General features: G+C 48.7%; 1 protein-coding gene across 2 annotated transcripts in view; it reads left to right on the top strand.

Annotated features, from left to right (window-relative positions):
- Positions 1 to 555: 555 nt before the first annotated feature.
- The window catches only part of Gpd1l (glycerol-3-phosphate dehydrogenase 1 like), a 40,290-nt gene continuing 21,431 nt past the window's right edge, over positions 556 to 19,414 (top strand). The window contains exons 1-3 of one of the 2 annotated variants that reach the window (XM_057768558.1): positions 556 to 678; positions 13,617 to 13,794; positions 17,574 to 17,714. In XM_057768558.1, the coding sequence (XP_057624541.1) occupies positions 13,687 to 13,794; positions 17,574 to 17,714 (249 nt within the window). In that variant the 5' untranslated portion in view covers positions 556 to 678; positions 13,617 to 13,686. Of the gene's footprint in view, positions 818 to 13,616; positions 13,795 to 17,573; positions 17,715 to 19,414 lie in introns of both variants that reach the window. The other variant, XM_057768557.1, reaches the window with a different exon arrangement.

Below are 19,414 nucleotides of genomic sequence, written 5' to 3'. Positions count from 1 at the left end.
TCAGGTTCTCCTCCCTCCAGCTCCCTTATGCCTTGATTACAGGACAGAGCCACCAGGCCCTGGGGACTGAACTCTTAGCTTCCACTACCAATTAAACTCAGGTCAAGGACAGAAGGCCTCAGAAGTTTCAGGCTCGCTAAGAATTTCATGGGTGCCTGGATCTGTCCTATTTATATGAATTTGGCAGCCGCTGTTAAAGCAGGTGCAGGCATCGAGCCCAAATCTGAGTGAATTGAGAGTCAACCTTTTAGCCTCTCTGGGCTGTCCACCGTTAAGTGACAGCTCTCCCTGCGCCGAGTGAATAGGTGACACCTCTGCAAGCCGGGTCGGTCCTGCTCCTTCCGGGTAGTGCAACACAGCAGCGGGAGCTCGGAGCTGAAGTCTCTGCGCAATGACTTCGGCCTGCACGTGGCTCACCTAGAACTACGGTCCCAGAGCCCACAGGGAGGAGGACTACACATCCCAACATTCCTCGGGCAGGGGTGGGGCGACACGGGAGGCTGACCAGGCCACCAGGCTGGGCCAGGCCTGCGCAGTGGTTCTTGGGAGTGGTGGGGCGGGTCCTCCCGGCTGTCAGCTGTGGCCCTAGGCGCCCAGGCAGGGTGGCGGTGGCCATTGGCGGAGAGGAGGGCGGGGCGGGGTCGCCCCGAGCCGCTACACTAGGCCGCTCCAGTGGAGGTGAGCAGTTGGCCTGGGAGGCACTGCGCCTGCAAGCAGCGATTCGGCTGGGCCCTGGGAAGCAGAGTGTGCTGCAGCGATCCGGCTTGGCCATGGCAGCGGCGCCTCTGAAAGTGTGCATCGTGGGCTCAGGGAACTGGTGAGCAGCGGCGGGTGGGCGGCGCGGGCTCCGCCTCCAGGAAGCCCCGGTTCCGGGCTGGCCAGGGCTGCTAGCCCGCTGCTTCAGTATGGACACCAGAGCTCCTCGGGCAGGCAGAGAGGCGGGCCTGCGATCGCATGTCCCGGTTGGGCACTGCACGCCCAGAGGACACCAAAGCACTAGCGCACGAGGTGCCTGACACGAGTGGCCAGGGTGGCAGCGCGTACCGTGCCTGCGGGCACCTGTCTGCGCCCTAGTAACTGTGCGGCTGCTGGCCACCTGCTTGCCACGCCCGTGGATTTAGCAAAACACCCTAAGGGCGTTCTCCGTTCCCGACCGATCACCCCGTGGAGGAATTGGAGGAGGGCTCAGTCGTTCTTACTGCAGTTTGGAGGCACAAGAGGTGGAAAAGGGTTCTTACTACCTGGGGCAGGCGCTGTCCTTCAAGATATGGCTCTCACCTCCTCTAGTAACTGGTTCCCGGTCATGCTAACTTCAGGGAGGGGGTCCAGGTCCCCCGTGGCCTCGTTGCTGGGACATGAAGGTCCTGGGGGAAGGTGTTTGCAGAGCTTCTTTCTCCACTGGGCTGGATTTGACTTCAAATAAAGCGCTTGATGCTTTCAAGCTCTTCCAGTAGTTTCGATAACTCGGTGATACTTGACACAGAAGTTGGGGGTCTTGGTGACAAGGAGTCAGAACATAGTGCTGGTGTGTTCCAGACTTTTCCCGTGGCCCAGGGAGGAAGGTGGAACGTTTCCTAGCTCCTGTCCCCTTATGTTTTCCTGTGGTCTGACTCACACCACGGCTCCTGCTTCTAGAAGCTGTACAGTGCAGGAGTCGTAGGGGCCATTTGATTGGTCTTAGTCACACTCTTTGAAGACCTGGCTCAGAAAGCAGTTTTGGAAGAAACCTTACCTGGCTGTCCTTTTCCATTGAGGCTGGGCGGGTGGCCTCTCCAAGGCTCCCATTGCTGACCTCTGCCCTTGCATTTTACTTATCTGTTTCCACTCTCCCCCAGTTCTTTACCTGGTGCCTGGCATATGCTAAATAATGAATGTCTGAAAACTTTTTTTTTCCTTTTGAGATAGGGTCTTATTGCAGCTCTGGCCTGAGACTTGCTGCGTGGACCAAGCTGGTCTCAATCCACAGACATTTGAGGGCTGGCATTAAAGAATGCAAGTGTAAGCTCTAGCCTGCCCAGGGGAAGGTTTTTGTTGTTGTTGTTTATGCTGGAGATTGAACCTAGTGCCTCCTGAGTGCTAGTTAACGCTCTACCACAGAGGAAACTCCCGGCACTACCCCACTCTCATTTAACATAAACAGAATACTGTTGCTAAAATACATCCACTCTGCCATTGCTTGATCAAGCCCCAAGGCCTCTTTCCTCCTATCTCCAAGAAGAAGCTTCACTCCAAACCAGACTCCATGTGTGTTAGGGTTGTGGTAGCATTTGCCCGGAATCCCAGTCTTTGGGGGGAAGGCAGGGGAATCAGGAATTCAAAGTCATACTTTTTATTTTGATTTTGATTTTTTAGTTTTGTTTTTATGTGTCTGAGTGTTTTGCCTGCAAATATGTAAGTGCACTAAATATGTGCCTGTTGCCTGTGGAGGTCAGAAGAGGTCATGGGATTTCCTGGAACTGAAGTTACAGACAGTTGGGAGCCACCATATGGGTGCTGGGAACTGAACTCAGGTCCTCTACAAGAGCAGCAAGTACTCCTAACTAATGGGCCATCCCTTCAGCCTCTATTTTTTTTTATTATTGTTTGTTTTGTTTTACTTTTCGAGACAGGGTTTCTCTGTAGCTTTTGGAGCCTGTCCTGGAACTAGCTCTTGTAGCAGGGTCTTACTATGCAACCCTGGGTGGTTGGGATTTGTTATGTAGACCAGGCTGGCCTTGAACTCAGAGATCTTCCAGCTTCCACTTCCAGAGTGCTAGGTTTAAAGGGCTATGCCAGCTGATTATTAAATTTTTAGTTTTTTAAGGCAGGGCTTCTCTATGTAACTTTGTCTTGCTACTATGTAGACAGAGCTGACCTCATACTCACAAAACCCGCCTACCTCTAACTGCAAGGGCTGGGATTAAGGGCATGTGCCGCCACAAGTGTGCTTGTGAGAGAAAGTGAGGGTTCCTGCGCAATCCAGAGGATAACTTTTGGGAGTTCTTTTCTTCCGTAGATCTGGGGGCTCAGCACAGGCCATCAGGCTTGCGTGGCAAGCGTGTTTACCTGTTGCCCCCATGCACTTCTGTGTCACATTAAATGGGACTCTTAGACGTCCTCGTCAGGGCTTCATATGGACCTTCAGCTTGGCTTCACCACTATAAGTGGAGGCTGCTTGTTCATCCTGGCTTCCCAGACCCAAATAATCACACAGAAACTGTATTAATTACAACAGTTTAGGCCTATTTCCAGTTAGCTCTTACATCTTAAATTAACCCACTTCTATTAATCAGTGTATCACCAGGAGGCTGTGGTCTACCGGCAAGGTTCCGGTGGCATCTTTCTCCTTCGGCAAGTACATGGTGTCTCTGCCTACTCTATCTCTTCCAGCCTGGCTATATTCTGCTCTACATTGGCCAAAGCAGCTTCCTTATTAACCAATGGAAATAAAATATTCATAGAATACAGAGGGGACTACTACAGCACACACTTACAATATCAAGGGCACTCCAGAGAAATGTCAGCTAACTTGCTGGCTCTGCTACCGGGTAAGCACCCACTGAGCACATTTTGTTGTTGATTTGAGACTGGGTCTCACTTAGCCCAGGTTGGCCTTGTCCTAAATGAGGACGATCTTGAACTCTTGCTTCTCCTGCCTCCGTCCCCCTGGTGCTAGCCTCAGACACCTACTCCAGGTTCCCCGTCTTCTCCAATTCCACAGAGGACAGCCCTTTCCCCAGCTTGTCAGTTGCAGGCAGAAGTGGCCCAGCTCTGCCATGCTAGACTGAGCTCAAACAAGGATCGTGAAGCCAACCTTTCTGGCCCTTCAGGGAGGCTTGGCGGCTAGCCTGAAGCATCTTCATTCTGATGTACTTGGCTGTATTCTTGGTCCGATCCGGCTCTGGGAGGGAGTAGAACTTGGCCTGCGACACAGCAATTGAGAATTGTTCGGAAGGTTTGTGCTGGCTGCCTGCCTCCATGAAATACCAGACCAGACAGTAACAGCTGTTGGCTTCACGCCATCACCCTGGGTACAGAGTCACTCGGTCTTAGAGAGAGGATCCCCACTTCCTAAGAGCGTCCCAATTAGAGGAACTATGAACAGGGAGGAAGGGGCCAGAAAGGGGCGGAATGGCTCTTGTCTGTAATCCTGCCCATGAGGGGCTGAGACATTAAGACCACTACAAATAGGAGACTAACCTGGGCTACGTAGCATGTTCTAGACCAGCCAGAATACAGTGGAACCTCAAAAAATAAAGGGGGTGAAGATGGAGTGTTCAGCTCTGAGTTAGTATACTCTCCAGGGTTTGCCCGGCAGGTAGCATGCTCTTTGGGGTGCTCTGCTCTTTAGGGTGCTCTGTTCTTTAGGGTGCTCTGTTCTTTAGGGTGCTCTGTTCTTTAGGGTGCTCTGTTCTTTAGGGTGCTCTGTTCTTTAGGGTGCTGTGTTCTTTAGGGTGCTCTGTTCTTTGGGGTGCTCTGTTCTTTAGGGTGCTCTGTTCTTTTCAGGAACAGGACTTGGTCTCTACTATTAAGCAACTCAGGTATGAGATAAGTAAGGGCTTAGAAGATAAGATTCAAAGATACAAACTTTATTAACTGGAGTCCGGCACAAGCCTAGATTTTACATTTTAAACAGTATCCCCCCACACACCCCCTTTTTTTTTTTTAAAAAAAAAAAAGGAAGGTTCTCATATAGCCCAGGTTAATAAGGATGACTTTGAATTATTTTTTAATTTATACTGTAGGCTTTTATCTATATAAACTTTTAAAAAGTTTTATTCTTTTGTGAGGGTGTTTGGCCTATACATATGTCTGTGTACCACATGTGTGCCTGGTGCCCTTGGAGGCCAGAAGCAGACATCAGATCCTCTGGAACCAAAGTTACAATTGTGAGACACCATGTGGATGCTGATAATTAAACCCAAGGCCTCTGGAAGGGTGGCAGTGTTTTTAACCTGAGTCATTTTTTTCCAGCCCTGACTTTGAACTTCTAATCTTCCTGCCTCTAACTCCCCAGCACTAAGATTACAGGCAAGCCACACCATGTGGGGTTTTGGTTTTTGTTGCTTTGTTTTTGAGAGACAGGGACTCGCTATGAAGATGAGGCTGGACTTGAACTCACAGAGATCTGCCTGCCTCTCAGCCTCCCCAGTGTTGCCACGTGCATATTGTGACACCAGGGTTGCCTCTGCAGTCAGTCTTGCCGGGTCCTTCCTTAGGAAAGGGCAGATTTTCCCTGTGAAAGGACTTTAGCCTTTTACTCATTTTCAAGCAGGAGCTGAACCTCTCTTCCATATCTGGTCCTCGCCACAGGAATGTAAATGTTGCTTAAGCAATTGAGCATTTATGTAAATAGAGGTGTGGTCATGTATAGCTAAGCTGTAGTGATAAGTCTTAGCCCAACTGCCTCACACACACATACATACATACACACACTCTAGCCAACTAAATAAGCAAATGTAATAAAATGTATTAAGAACCATCGCTAACAAAAATCAGCCCGGAGAAGATCACTCAGTCATAGAGTAAAACACAGACCCCAGGTCACTACGAGATAGAACACCAAAAGCACCCACCCTTCCCAGACAGGTAGGGTAGGGCAGTAAGTAACCTAGGAGCAGCTGGGATGGGACAGCCCCCAGGGTCTCTATCTCACTGATGCATCTATAAATCCTTATCTAGAATATCGAAGGTACCTGCTGTCTGAGATTAGGGTTGTAATTGTGGATTGCAGGAGCTGGGGAAGAGAGCTCAATGTCCCAGCCCCAGAATCAGTTGATAGGATCTTTACTCAGTTCACCTTCCTGTCGTGAATCTCTTAATTGAAAACAGAGTCAATCTGCCCTGCCTCAGCAGTGTGGTTCAGTTGGGTGTAGTGACTCAAGCTTTTAATCCCAACTGCACTGGGTGTTTTCTTTTGGGCCACCAATCAGCTCCCAGATCACGACAAGGTCACTTATCAGTTCTGAATGCTTGTCCTACCTTAGGCGTGGGTTCTGGCTAGCTCTTTTAACTTAAACCTGTTTCTCTTTATCTACCTTTTGGCCTGGGCTTTTTAGCTTCTTCACGTCTATCTTACTTTCGCTGCTTCTCATGTCTGCTGGCTGACCTGTCTGGCTTCTGTCCCTGAGTATCTCCCTCATTCTCTTCTCCTCCTCCTAATCGTTCCTCTCTTCTCCTGAGCCTAGATTTCTCCTCCTACATAGTCTCTCTCTGCCTGCTAGCCCCGCCTATCCTTCTCCTGCCTAGCTATTGGCTGTTCAGCTCTTTATTAGACCAATCAGGTGCCTTAGGCAGGCAAGGTGAAACAAATGCAGCACATCCTTTCATAATTAAACACATGCAGAATAAACAAAAGTTTAGCACATCTTTACATAGTTCCCGTAATATTCTGCGGCATAAACAAATGTAACACATTTTTGCCAAGTTGAAATAATATTCCACAACACCAACAACTGGTGAGGCTGAGGCAGAAGGATCAAGAATTGGCAGTAGACTGGTCCACACAGTGCATTCTAGGGTGACCAGGACTAAAGTGTCTACCCTGGATGACCTTGGACTCATAGGTCTGCCTGCCTTTGCTTCCTGTTACTCAGACTAGAGGCATGCACCAGACATGTTTTGTTTTCTTTTTGAAACAGTGTTACGTAGTCCAGGCTTGCCTTGTATCATGATATAGCCCAGATTGGATTTGAACTTTTGGCATTCTCTCTACCTAAATCTCTCAAAACTGACGGGATTATATATCTTACTATTATTTGTCTTCCTTTCTTTCTTTTTTTTTTTTCTTTTTTTGGTTTTTCTTTTTTTGGTTTTTCTTTTTTTGGTTTTTCAAGACAGGCTTTCTCTGGCTGTCCTGGAACTGTTTTTGAGTCCAGGCTGACCTCAAAAATCACAGATCTGTCTGCCTCTGCCTCCGGAGTGCTGGGAGATTGAAGGTGTGCACCACCACTGCCCAGCTCCTCCTCCCCTCTACTCCCTCACTTTTTGCTGTGTTGGGAGTGAGCTCAGGTTCTTGCATGTGGTAGGCAAGTGTTTTACTGCTGTGATATCCACACCCCCCCTTTGATATTTTGAGACTGGGTCTCACTATGTAGTCCAAGATGGCCTTGAACTGCCTCTCTAGAATGATCTTCAACTCTTGATCTGTTGTCTGGGGTTTCTGTCCTGCCCAGTTTCTGCAATCATTAAGTCCCAAAGAAATCACACAGAGGTGTACATTAGCTATAAACTGATCGGCCCATTAGTTCAGGCTTCTTATTAACTCTCACAACTTATATTAGCCCATTATTCTTATCTATGTTAGCCACATGGCTCAGTACCTTTTTCAGCGAAGCAGTCACATCTTGCTTCTTCAGTGGATGGGCCAGGACTGTTAACCAAGCTTTCCTCTTCCCAGAATTATCCTGTTCTTATGGACTCACCTCTACTTCCTGCCTGAGACAACTGTCCTGCACCATTGATCCTCCAGCCTCTGCCTCCCAAATGCTGAGATTACAAATGAGTATGTTCTCCCTCTCTCTCTCTCTCTCTCTCTCTCTCTCTCTCTCTCTCTCTCTCTCTCTCTCTCTGTGTGTGTGTGTGTCCGTGTCCGTCCTTGGTTGTTTTCCTCAGGACAGTGTTCAACGTTGCTATTTTTAGTTATGAATTTTATACTTTAATATTTTTTGAGAATTTCACACGAATCTTATATCTACATCATTTTTACCTCCCCTCTCCAACTCCTCCCCTGTCCTCCTTTCTCCTTCTCAACTTCATGACCTCATTCTTTAACTTGTTACATACACGAGTATACAAATAGCATGTGCGCGTAGAGGACTGATCCACCCTCGCTTAGCAGCCATTAATTGCCCAGGTGAGACCTTGTGAGAGATCCCCATTTTAGGATATCAGCTGGTATTGTCATTATGCAGGCCCTGTTTATGTGGCCATACAATTAATGTAAAAAATGTTTCTACCTTTACATATTCAGTGTGTGGGCATGTGTGTGTTCACACAGCATATGAATGACGTCCATCAAGGGACGACTTGTGGGACTCGATTCTCTCCTTCCACCTTGTGGATTCTGGGGATCCAACTCAGCCTCAACAGCAGGTGCCTTCACCCACTGAACCATCTCGATGGCTATCGTTGACCTTCATGTTGTGTTTGCTGCTTTGCCATTAGCCTGGAGCTCACCAAGCAGACCCAGGCTGGCTGGCCAGCAAATCCCAGGAACTCACCTGCCTCCACCTCCCCAGCTGGGATTACAAGCATGCACCACCATACCCAGCTCTTTTGTGTGAGTTCAGGGATTCAAACTCAGGTCCTTGTGTTTCCATAGTAAACAGTCTAACAGACTGAGCCATTGTTGCTCCAGACTGGTTTGCTTGCTTTTTTGTTTTGTTTTGTTTTTGTTTTTCGAGACAGGTTTCTCTATAGCTTTGGTGCCTGTCCTGGAACTAGCTCCTGTAGACCAGGCTGGCTTCAAACTCACAGAGATCCATCTACCTCTGCCTCCCGAGTGCTGGGATTAAAGGCGTGCGCTACCACCACCCGGCTGGTTTGCTTGCTTTTTAAGTGTTGGATTTTGTTATTCATTTTTGTGTTTCAGCAGGCAGCTCATCATAGTGCAGACTGGCTCTGGTCTTCCAGCCTCTTCTCCCTAGTGCTGGGATTACAGCCATGCTACACTGTGTCCCTTCACGGACCCAGGCCTTCCTGGGTTCATGCTAGACCTGCATTCCACCAGCCTAGCTGTCTCCAATACCCTTGGTTTATAACTAACCAGCATCAATTAGCACCACCCCTGGGGAGCTCAGCAAACAAGTGGGAACAAGTGTTGCTTGTATGTAATGTCAGTGGGGTGAGGAACTGGGCCCCCATTTCCCCTGCTTACATACCAGCCTCCTCCCAAGCTTGAGAAATGCTGTCCCAGGCAGTAGAGCAGCTTCTGCTTCTTACCATCTGACTGCTTCTACCTGCTTTTCCCCAGTGCTAGAAGAAGGAAGCGGTTTGTATGGGCTACAGGCAACAAAACCAAAGAACGTGCGTCTTCAAGAACTCTGCCTAGCAGCCGGAACACTGGCTGGCTGTACAGCAATGTCCTGCACTATGTCCCACAGACCTAGCCACCTTCATCTAAGATTAAAGGAGCCCTCTTAAGTCATGGGGTCTCTCTCTCTCTCTCTCTTTTTTTTTTTTTTTTTTTTTGTTTGTTTTTCAAGACAGGGTTTCTCGGTGCAGCCCTAGCTGTCCTGGAACTAGCCCTGCAAACCAGGCTAGCCTCGAACTCAGAGATCAGCCTACCTCTACCTCCTGAGTGTTGGGATTAAAGGCGTATGCCACCATAGCCTGGCTTCTCCTCCTCCTTTTCTTTGTGTTTATATTTGTGTTCTCATGTGTGTGCATGTGGAAGCCTGAAGCTGCTGTCAGACATAGTCTCTCATCTGGGGATCTCCATGCCTAAGCCTCGAGCTCACACATTCTGGTTTATCTAGCTACACAACTTGCCCTGGGGTCCCCGGTCTCTGCCTCTTGTGAACTGGTATGTCAAGTGGTCCCCTCTCCTTCCTGGCTTTGTGGGGTCTGGAGATCTGAACTGCAGTCTTCACACTTGTGTGGCAAGTTCTTATCCAAGAGCCATCTCTCCAGCAATTGATGGTGCAGCTACGGGAGCTGGCTTCCTTGTTCTCTTACCAGGATGTGCTGTCTGCGGAGAGTCTGTAAATAGAAGACGAAGGCAGAAAACCCTGGGCACAAACGCTGTGACACTGGGTTGGCAGAGGGCTTGTCTGGTGGGCAGGAGGTCCTGGACACTAACTGTGATCCTAGCCCAGGGAGGTGAAGACAGACTCGACCCTCAGCTACAAATGGAATTAAAGACCAGCCTGGACCACGTGATACTCTGTTGCAGCTGGGAAATGGGGGTGGGGTGGGGGTGGGAGGCTGACAAGAGGCTTAGCAGGTAAAGGAACTTGCTGCCTAGAAAACCAGTTTGTGCGGTGCTGGGGATGGAATCTGGGGCATCTCACTTCCTCCCCAGCCACGTGCCGCCTTTTGTTTAAGGGACCATCCCACGGTGAGCACCGTCCTCTGCCAGAAGCCCTGTTATCTTCCTCCTTTCCTTTAAGTGAAATGTTCACATTGATTTTTTTTTCCTTCCTGTCTCTGTGGTTTCCTCTTTTGGGTTTAAACTTGGAAAACTTCTCTATCCAGAGATCAAATAAACATTGCACCAAGTCGAATCTATTCTTAAAATCTTTCACTGTTCACGTTTGTATCTCTGGCACTTGATTGTATTTCAAAAGCCCTTTAACCGCAGAGAATCGCACGCGGTGTCGACCATGGTTCTGCCTGGGTGGCGGGATGGGATTATTCCTAGCGCTCTGGCCTCTTTCATGTATTGCTCTTAGGACTGGAGACTAGATGTTGTTTAATAGAAAATTCACCAACGTCCTTGATTGCCTGGTAAACCGCAGAGCTCAGAGCAGGCATGGGTGAAAGGAGAGAGCAGGGGCTTGGGGATGGCTCAGTTGGTATAAGTGCTTACTGCACAAGCATGAGGACCTTAGTTATGTCCCCACAGCCCACTAGTAAATTCAGCATGTGACAGAACTCCCTTTATATATTTATTTACTTTACAAGATTCTAAATTGCATTAAAAAATCTGTAACTTTATTTTATGTGTATGGTGTTGTGCCTGCATGTATATCTGTGTACAATATACATACGCTATTCAAGGAGGCCAGATCTCTGGAGTTGGAGACACAGACAGTCGTGAGCTCCATGTGAGTACTGGAGATTGAAGCCTGGTCTTCTGGAAGAGCAGCCAGGGCTCTTGACCAGTCCAGTCCTTAAATTACTTTCCTACCTTCCTCCCGCCCTCCCTCCCTTCCTTCCTCTCTCCTTCCCTTCCTCCCTCCCTTCCTTCCAACGGGAAAGGACTCCTGGGAAACAGATCTGGGTTTGAACTCCTGCCTCTTGGTGCTCACGGGGTCCTTTTGGTTCACATCTGTACTCTCTTGGCCTCCATTTTCTCATCTGTGAACTGGGGACAATGTGTCTCTCCTATGGTATAAAGACTGAGATCTTATCGGAAGCCCACTGTTCGTTCCATTGACTGATTTTCATAGTTATCCTACCTCTGAGTGTTTCCCCCATGAGCATCTCTGTACCATGTATGTCTGTACCATCTCTGTACTGGTAACAGTCGAAATCAGAAGAGGATATCACAGATTCCCTGCAACTGAAGTCACACATGATTAGGAGTCACCATCTGGGTTCTGGACTTGACCCAAGGTCCTCTGCAAAAGCAGCCAGTGCTCTTAACCACTGAGCCATGTCTCCATCTCCCACGTATTTATCCAGTGGTTGGGTTTTTTTTGTATAGTATTGATTTGAGTTTTGTTGTTTTAAGAGAGGGTCTTACAGCCGGGCAGTGGTAGCACACACCTTTGATCCCAGCAGAGGCAGGTGGATCTCTGAGTTTGAGGCCAGCCTGGTCTACAGAGTTCCAGGACAGGCAGGACTACACAGAGAAATTCTACCTTGAAAGACCTAAAAACAAAAGAAAAGAAAAGAAAAAAATGTAGCCCTGGCTGGCCCAGGCCTCACATTCACAGATGTCCTCCTGCCTCTGTCTCAGATTTGCTTTTCAAAGAAGTCTCAGGTAGCCCAGGCTATCCTCCAACTCCCTAGGTGACTGAGGACAACCTTCAGTACCTGATTTCCCCCTAGCTCCACCCCCAGTGCTGGGATCACAGATTTCATTGGCACAGCAGGCAGAATTGACTGAGCGAGTGTGTGTTCTGAGGCCTGAGGCTGAACATAGTTCTTGCTTGGGTGGGGAGGTGGGGTCCATGCTTCTGAGTAAACACTCGGGACTGGTCTTGGCTTCAGGACTTTCGTCCCTGAAGTGGCGCAGCTTCTTCTCAGGTGAGGCCCATCTGGTGCCTCCCCCAAGGCAAGGTCCATGTAATTCTGCCCACCTACCACGTTGTCTCTGTCTCTCACCAGCAACGCTGCTTGCACACTTGCACACAGGCGTGCCCTCACACTCATGTGAACACACCATCATAAAATTCGGAATTCCTTGGGATTTTAGAGTGTTCCTCACCACTTTTGCCTGCTTGATATTTTGAGATGGGGTCTCAGTCTGTCACCCAGGTTGGCCTGGAGCCCACTGTTTATGAGTGACAGGCATCCTTCTGACTCAGCCTCCTCAATGCTGGAGTTACGGGAAGGAACTAAGTATTGCATCTACTTTCTTTATCATTTTCTTACACCGGAGCCCACACCAGGAAAGTCCTCTAGGCGGCAGTTTCTCATTTCAGACGCCACAGATGGAAGCCGCTCGGCTCAGCTGAGGTCAGGTGCCCATCACAGCTTAACACAAGGGCACAGTAGCCAGACCCAGCAGAGTTTTCTGTCCTACCGTGTCCCTCTGTTAGCCACGCCACCCACAGCAGTTCAGTCCCAAAGAAATCACACAGAGGTCTACACTAATCATAAACTGATTGGCCCATTAGCTCAGGCTTCTTATTAACTAATAACTTACATTAGCCCATAATTCTTGTCTGTGTTAGCCACATGGCTTGGTACCTTTTTCAGCGAGGCAGTCACATCTTGCTTGCTCTGTGTCTAGGTGACAACTGCAGACGGAAACTTCCCTCTTCCCAGAATTCTCTTGTTCTCGCCCTACTTCCTGCCTGGTCACCCTGCTTGTATTTCCTGCCCGGCTACTGGCCAATCAGTGTTTTATTAAACAAGTAGAAGAATAAAATCTTTACAGGGTAAAACCATTGTCCCACAGCATGGGGCCACCTGAGGACTGTGGTAACTCCTTAGGATTTCAGAATCCCATCACTCACTGAATATCAAAGCAGAGGAAGGGACTTTGGGGGCCAGAGGCCATCCAGAGGTGTGGGGTGTGAAGCGATGGGGACCCACCCTATGGCCTGTTTCCTTTCGTGGAGGCATCTCCTTTCTCACACAGAGGTGGCTCTGCTGCAGTTTAATAGGATGCAGTTAATTCCACAGTGGCTACATTTTAATCTCCTTGATTGATCTGAGCTGTAACTAAGCCTCCTTACAGGCGCCAAACCCTCTCTTATACCTTTCCACGTTTTCTCCAGAATTTCTGTCCTACCTGTGACGCTGTGCCAAGACATGCTGGTTCTTAGTAGATTCAAGGAGTGTTTTGATTTTTGTTTTTTTTTTTTTTTTTTTTGGAGACAGGGTCTCCTGTCTCCCAGACTTTCCTCAGCTCTGTGTAGCTAAGGCTGACCCTGAAATTCCCCTCTTTCTAACCCTACCCTCTAAGTGCTGAGATGACAGGCTTGTGCCACCTGCATGGTTTACACAGAGCTGGGGATCGAACCCAGGGCTTTGTGCACGCTAGTCAGACACTGTACTGACTGAGCTACGCCTCAGGCTTCTGGTTTATTTTTGAACTTTGTACCAAATGCTGGCATTTCCCTGACAACAGGACGGGTTGCAGTCGGGCGGGGGGTGGGGTTGTATGAGAAAACCTGAGTCCGCGCACACACCACTCACCTTGAGCTGACTCGTGAAGCCAGACATCTATATCTCAGGCAAATGCTTTTTTTCTCTTCTCCAGTGAGTTTACATATTTTTCCTCTTCTGTCTCCTTGCAGGGGATCAGCTGTTGCAAAAATCATTGGAAATAATGTAAAGAACTTGCAGAAGTTCGCCTCCACGGTCAAGATGTGGGTCTTCGAGGAAACCGTTAACGGGAGGAAGCTGACAGACATCATCAACAATGACCACGAAAACGTGAAATATCTCCCTGGACACAAGCTGCCAGAAAACGTGGTAAGACCTGGTGGGGGTGGGGGGCACATTTGGTTCACTCTCCAGGTTGTGACCCTCTGAGTCGCACTAGGACCTGGGAGAGGCAAAGCAACCTTCCGTTTCCCCCATGTCTCCGATGTCACTTGATTGGCTCTGCTTGCCTTGGATTCTGGTTGGTTTGCTCTTTGAGACAGGTCCTGTGTTTCTTCTGTGGAAATGCATGTGTGCTCTGTGCCCGTGTGTGCATCAGGTTCAGAAGAGGGCACTGGATCCCTTGGAGCTGGAGTGACAGGCTGGGAAGGACCTAATAAGGGTGCTAGGAACCGAACTCTGGTCCTCTTGGAAGAGCAGCAAGTTCTCTTAACCACCTAGCTACCCCTCCCAGCCTTATTGCTCCCTTTATAAGGACAACAACCATGTAGGATTAGAGCCCTTCCGAGTGACCGTTTCATTAGTTAATTAACATGCTTTTGAAGCTTTAGGCTCCCCCCACCCTACGACATGCATGCACATAGCCCAGGCTGACCTCGTACACCTATAACACTGAGCTTGTGGTCTTCCTGCTTTCACCTGCTAAGTACAAACACTGCAGCTTCAAGTCACGCCGTGCTGAGAATCAAACCCAGGACGTCACACCTGCTCACTGGGGCAGGGGAGTTGGGAGACTGAGAGACGGTCTCTGTGGTCCAGGCTGGCTCCTTCCCCTCTGTGGGTCAGGTACCTCACTATCAATGCCCCTTTCCTTCTGCCAGCCACCGAGGAACTTGCCCCCTCCACCTGCCCTGTGCCTGTAACTCTGGCTTTCCGCTTTAGACTTTCTAGATACCCAGGGTACTACCATGGTGCTGTCCTTTTTATTTTCAGACATGAGTTCCCTAGGTTGCCCAGGCAGGCCTTGAACTTGCGATCCTCCTGCCTCACTCCCCTGAGTAGCTGAGATTATAAATCTGTGCCCTGGGGGCAGGTAGATTAATAGTAGGGAATATGAAGCTGCTGGGTGATTAGGAGTCTGTGCACTGAGGAATGGAAGAAGCACCATGCATCAAATAAGACAGCCGGGCATCCTGGGCATCCTCACTCACCACCTCCCTGCCCAGGCATCAAATAAGACAGCCGGGCATCCTGGGCATCCTCACTCACCACCGCCCTCCCCAGGCAGAGTGTAGATGGGGCAAAGGCCCACACCCAGGACTCAGTTAATGCCCTGCAGTTGTATCCAAATGAACATTCGCTCTCTGGAGTGGACATTTATGTGACCCTATTCTTGAAAGTGCTCCTGGAAGCCATCTGTACACAGGACTGGAACCTTAAGGTCACAATACATGCATGGCCCTCTCTCCCCTCTAGACCCTCTCTCTCTTCCCTCTAGACCCTCTCTATCTTCCCTCTAGGCCCTCTCTCTCATCTCTTGGCCCTCTCTGTAACATGAGGGCCTTCTTGTTGGGGTTTCTGTCCTGCCCAGTTCCCACAGCCAGTAAGCCCCAAAGAAATCACACAGAGAAGTCTATATTAGGTTATAAACTGATTGGCCCATTAGCTCAGGCTTCTTATTAACTCTTGTAACTTATATTAACCCATGTTCTTATCTATGTTAGCCACATGGCTCAGTACCTTTTTCAGTGGGGCAGGTCACATCCTGCTTCTTCCATGTATGGGCCAGGACTTGAGAGGAATGGGCTTCCTCCTTCCCAGCATTCTCCTGTTCTCATTGCCCCACCTTTACTTCCTGTCTGGTTGTCCCACCTATACTTCCTTCCTGGCCAATCAGCATTTATTTAAAACATGATTGACAGAATACAGACAATTCTCCTGCACCACCTCTCTCTCCTCTAGGCTCTCCCCTGGCTTCTGTACCCCAGGCTCATTTTTAAGCACTGTCTCCTTGTGACTTGAGAAGAAAGTACATACACAGGGTTGCCAGATCTTTTTCTTTCTTTCTTTTTTTTCTTTTTTTCTTTCTTTCTTTCTTTTTTTTTTTTTTTTTTTTTTGAGGGTTTTTTGTGTTTAACAACCTAGGCTGCCCTAGAACTTGCTCTGTAGACCAGGCTGACTTCGAACTCAGAGATTTGCCTGTCTCTGCTTTCCAAGAGCTGGGACTAAAGGAGTGTGCCACCACCACCCGGCTGTAATTTTCCTTTAAATTAAACATTTTTTAAAAAGATTTTATATTTAAAGAAAAGATTTTATGTGTATGGGTGTTTTGCCTGCATGTATGTCTGTGTACCACATACATGCCTGATGCCCATGGAGTTCAGAAGAGGGTGCTGAACCCATTGGAACTGGAGTTATAGATGGTTGTGAGCCACCATCTTGGTGCTGAGAATCGAACCCTGGCCCTCTGCAAGAGCAGCAGAAACTGCTGAGCCATCTCTCTGGCACCCTTGACACTAGGTCCCATGTATTAGAATCTGGTATATAGCTGAGGACTCCTGATCTTCCTGCCTCCACCTCCCCAGCCCACCCGCCCTGGCTTAGGTGGTACTGGGGATCAAACTCAGGGTCTCACGAGTTCTGAGAAGGCTCTCTGCTAATGGAGCCCCATTGCTAGCCCAGCACTGCTATGTATGTCTGTCAGTGAGGCTGTGACTTCAGGGTCCAAGTCGCGTGGACCTAACCCACCACACACCTCGCCCTACCTGAGGGCCCTGCTCAGGAACCTTCTGTGACAGTGACTGCCCATTTTTGACTTACCATTTTCACCACTGGCTCACTAAAAGCTGACTGGTCTGAGAGTGTGATTTCACTAGACCTAAATAGAGAAGACACTTGTTATTTCCTGTCGTTGAAGAGCAGTGGTCGAACTGGCTTCATTGCTTTCCACTGGGAACTCAGCCAGGTGAAGGCTTTGGCACGCCAGCTTCAGCTGCCCCAGTGTGACATGGGAACTACTGATCACAGTACCCTCGGGGGTTGCTTTTCATTGTCTCTCATCTGTCTGCTGAGCTCTGCACGTTTTTTATTTTATTTTATTTTATTTTATTTTATTTTATTTTATTTTATTTTTTTGGTCTTTCAAGACAGGGTTTCTCTGTGGTTTTGGAGCCTGTCCTGGAACTAGCTCTTGTAGACCAGGCTGGTCTCAAACTCACAGAGATCCGCCTGCCTCTGCCTCCCAAGTGCTGGAATTAAAGGCGTGCGCCACCACCATCCAGCAAGTCTGCACATTTTTTTAAAAAAAAAGCATTGTTCTCGTTAAGATTAAAATCCATATGTCTGTACACATCAGTGGGATTTTGGTTGGATTTGGTTTTTGACCTTTTGACCTTATATAGCCCAGGCTAGCCTCAAATTTGCTACATGGCCAAAGATAACCTTGGACTCCTGATTCTTCTGCCTTAGCACTTTGGTATCCAGGATTAAAGAGAGGCTGAGGGAGGAGGTGGCCCAGGATACATGGTGACTCCTGGGCTGCCTGGACAATAAAGGGTGACCCTGTCTCAAAAAAACAATAAGAACAATAGAGCAGCCATCTGCACCCTAACCTGGTGACTCGAGTCTGATGCCCAGAACTTCCACAGAGAAAGAGACACCTGAGTTGTCCTCTGACCTCCACATGCATGCCACAACATGTACACACACACACACACACACACACACACACACACACACCAATAAATAAATAAAATAAGATGTAATTTTTAAGCAACACTTATTAAAAGGACACGTCAGGGTCTTTTTCCTAGGAAGAATGGGGTGAAGGCGGCAGAGCCTCATGGCCGTGCACATTGTGAAGGGGCGAGGGGACGGACTGACTACTGACTGGCCTTCTGCAGAGTTACCCCTCTCCCGATTTGTCGCAGGTCGCTGTCCCGAATCTCAGCGAGGCCGTGCAGGATGCGGACCTGCTGGTGTTTGTCATCCCCCACCAGTTCATCCACAAGATCTGCGATGAGATCACGGGCAAGGTGCCCAAGAAGGCCCTGGGCATCACGCTCATCAAGGTAACCACACGTGAAGAGCAGACGGGAGTCAGGTCCCTGGACCCTGCCTCCTCCAGAGTTCACTTCCTCTTTCCTGTGCTCGCGAAGGTCTGTCGGGCATCGACATGACAAACACCTGGCAGGAAGCAGCGTCAGCGGGGAGAGGTTTATTGGCGCCCACTGTCAGAAGCAAGGCGGTCCATTATGGGCAGGGAGGCAAGGCCGGCGTGACTGTGGGCAGCTGCGTGGAGGCAGCCGCAGAAGGTGGCTGCTAGTTCACGTCTCAGCAGACCAGAATGGAGAAATGCTGAGTTCCTTCCGGCACCTGCTGGCTGCCTGCGGTTTTTTGTTTTATTTAATCTGTTTTCTGATGCTGGAACCTTGTGTGTGCCAAGCAAGGACTCTGTACCAGGCGAGCACTGAGCCATAGCCCCAGCCTCCTCGTCCTTTTTCATTCAGTCTGGGAGCCTGGCCCAGGAGATGGCGCCACCATTCTCAGGATTAACTATTCTCTCTTAGTTAATCTTGCATTACCAATGACTAGTCCAGTCAAGGTGAGTTAGCCATCCATGCTGGGTGAGATGGCTTGGTGGGTAAATGTGCCCGCTGTGAATCTTGACCTGAATTTGATCCCAGTATTATGGCAGGAATGATATTATTTTTATTGATGGTTGTATTTTATTGATTTTTTTATCTTCAACTAAAAAGCTCCTTCCATTCATTTAATTTGGTTTCCTGGGCATTCTTCCCCTTCCCCCAGACAGTTACAGTGTGTTACTGTCCTAGCTGCCCTGGAACCAGCTCTTGTAGATCAGGCTGGCCTCAAATTCACAGAGGCCTGCCTCTGCCTCCCAAGTGCTGGGGTTAAAGGCATGCGCTACCACTACCTGGCTCCCAGGCATTCTTATATGTGTGTGAACACACAACATATACAAACAACACAATATCTATATCTATAGATAGATAGATATGTACATTTTTTCTTCGTATAGACTTCTTAAAACAAGTCCATAAACTTCATCAAAAAGTGAGTGATAAACACCATGAATCAGGGAACAGATATGAGCCAGCATCATACACACACCTATGTGTGTAAGTTTCTAACACAGTCATACAGCGCCAAGGACAACAGCACAGACGGACACTGCAGTGCTCACCTGCAAAAAAGTGATCACCTTTCAAAGAGGACAGTTACATATAAAATGATCAAGAAAATCAACAGGTGGACTGCGAAGGTGGTTCAGTGGTTAAGAGCACTCACTGCTGTAGTGGAGGGCTGAATTTTATTGTTAGCACCCACTTAGAGGCACCTGTCTTTAACTCCAATCCCACGGTACCTGATGCCCTCTGCTGGCCTTCATGGGAACTGCACAGTAGACATACACGGCAGCCAAAATGTTTATGCACTATAAAAATTAATTTAGTAAAAGAAAATTGAGTGAGGTATAGACAGTATGCAGGATGGCTGTTCTGTCAAATGGGAGAAGGGTGGAAGAAGAGGAGGAACCTGGGGAGAGGACCCCCCCCACCCTGCCTGTTATGGAAGGAACCAATGAAGGAGCTAGCCAAAATTTATTTTATTAATTATGTGTGTGTCTAAGTATGGGTGTGTACACATGAGTGAAGGTGCCTTTGCAGGCAGAGGCATCGGATCCCCTGGAGCTGGAACCAAGCGCAGGTCTATCTCCCCCACCCTAGAGAAAAGAATCTTTATGTCATAG

The sequence above is a fragment of the Chionomys nivalis genome, chromosome 4, assembly GCF_950005125.1.
Source record: "Chionomys nivalis chromosome 4, mChiNiv1.1, whole genome shotgun sequence".
Lineage (NCBI taxonomy): Eukaryota > Metazoa > Chordata > Mammalia > Rodentia > Cricetidae > Chionomys > Chionomys nivalis.
Note: the sequence above shows the minus strand (reverse complement) of the source record. Positions and strands in the feature narration are given on the sequence as shown.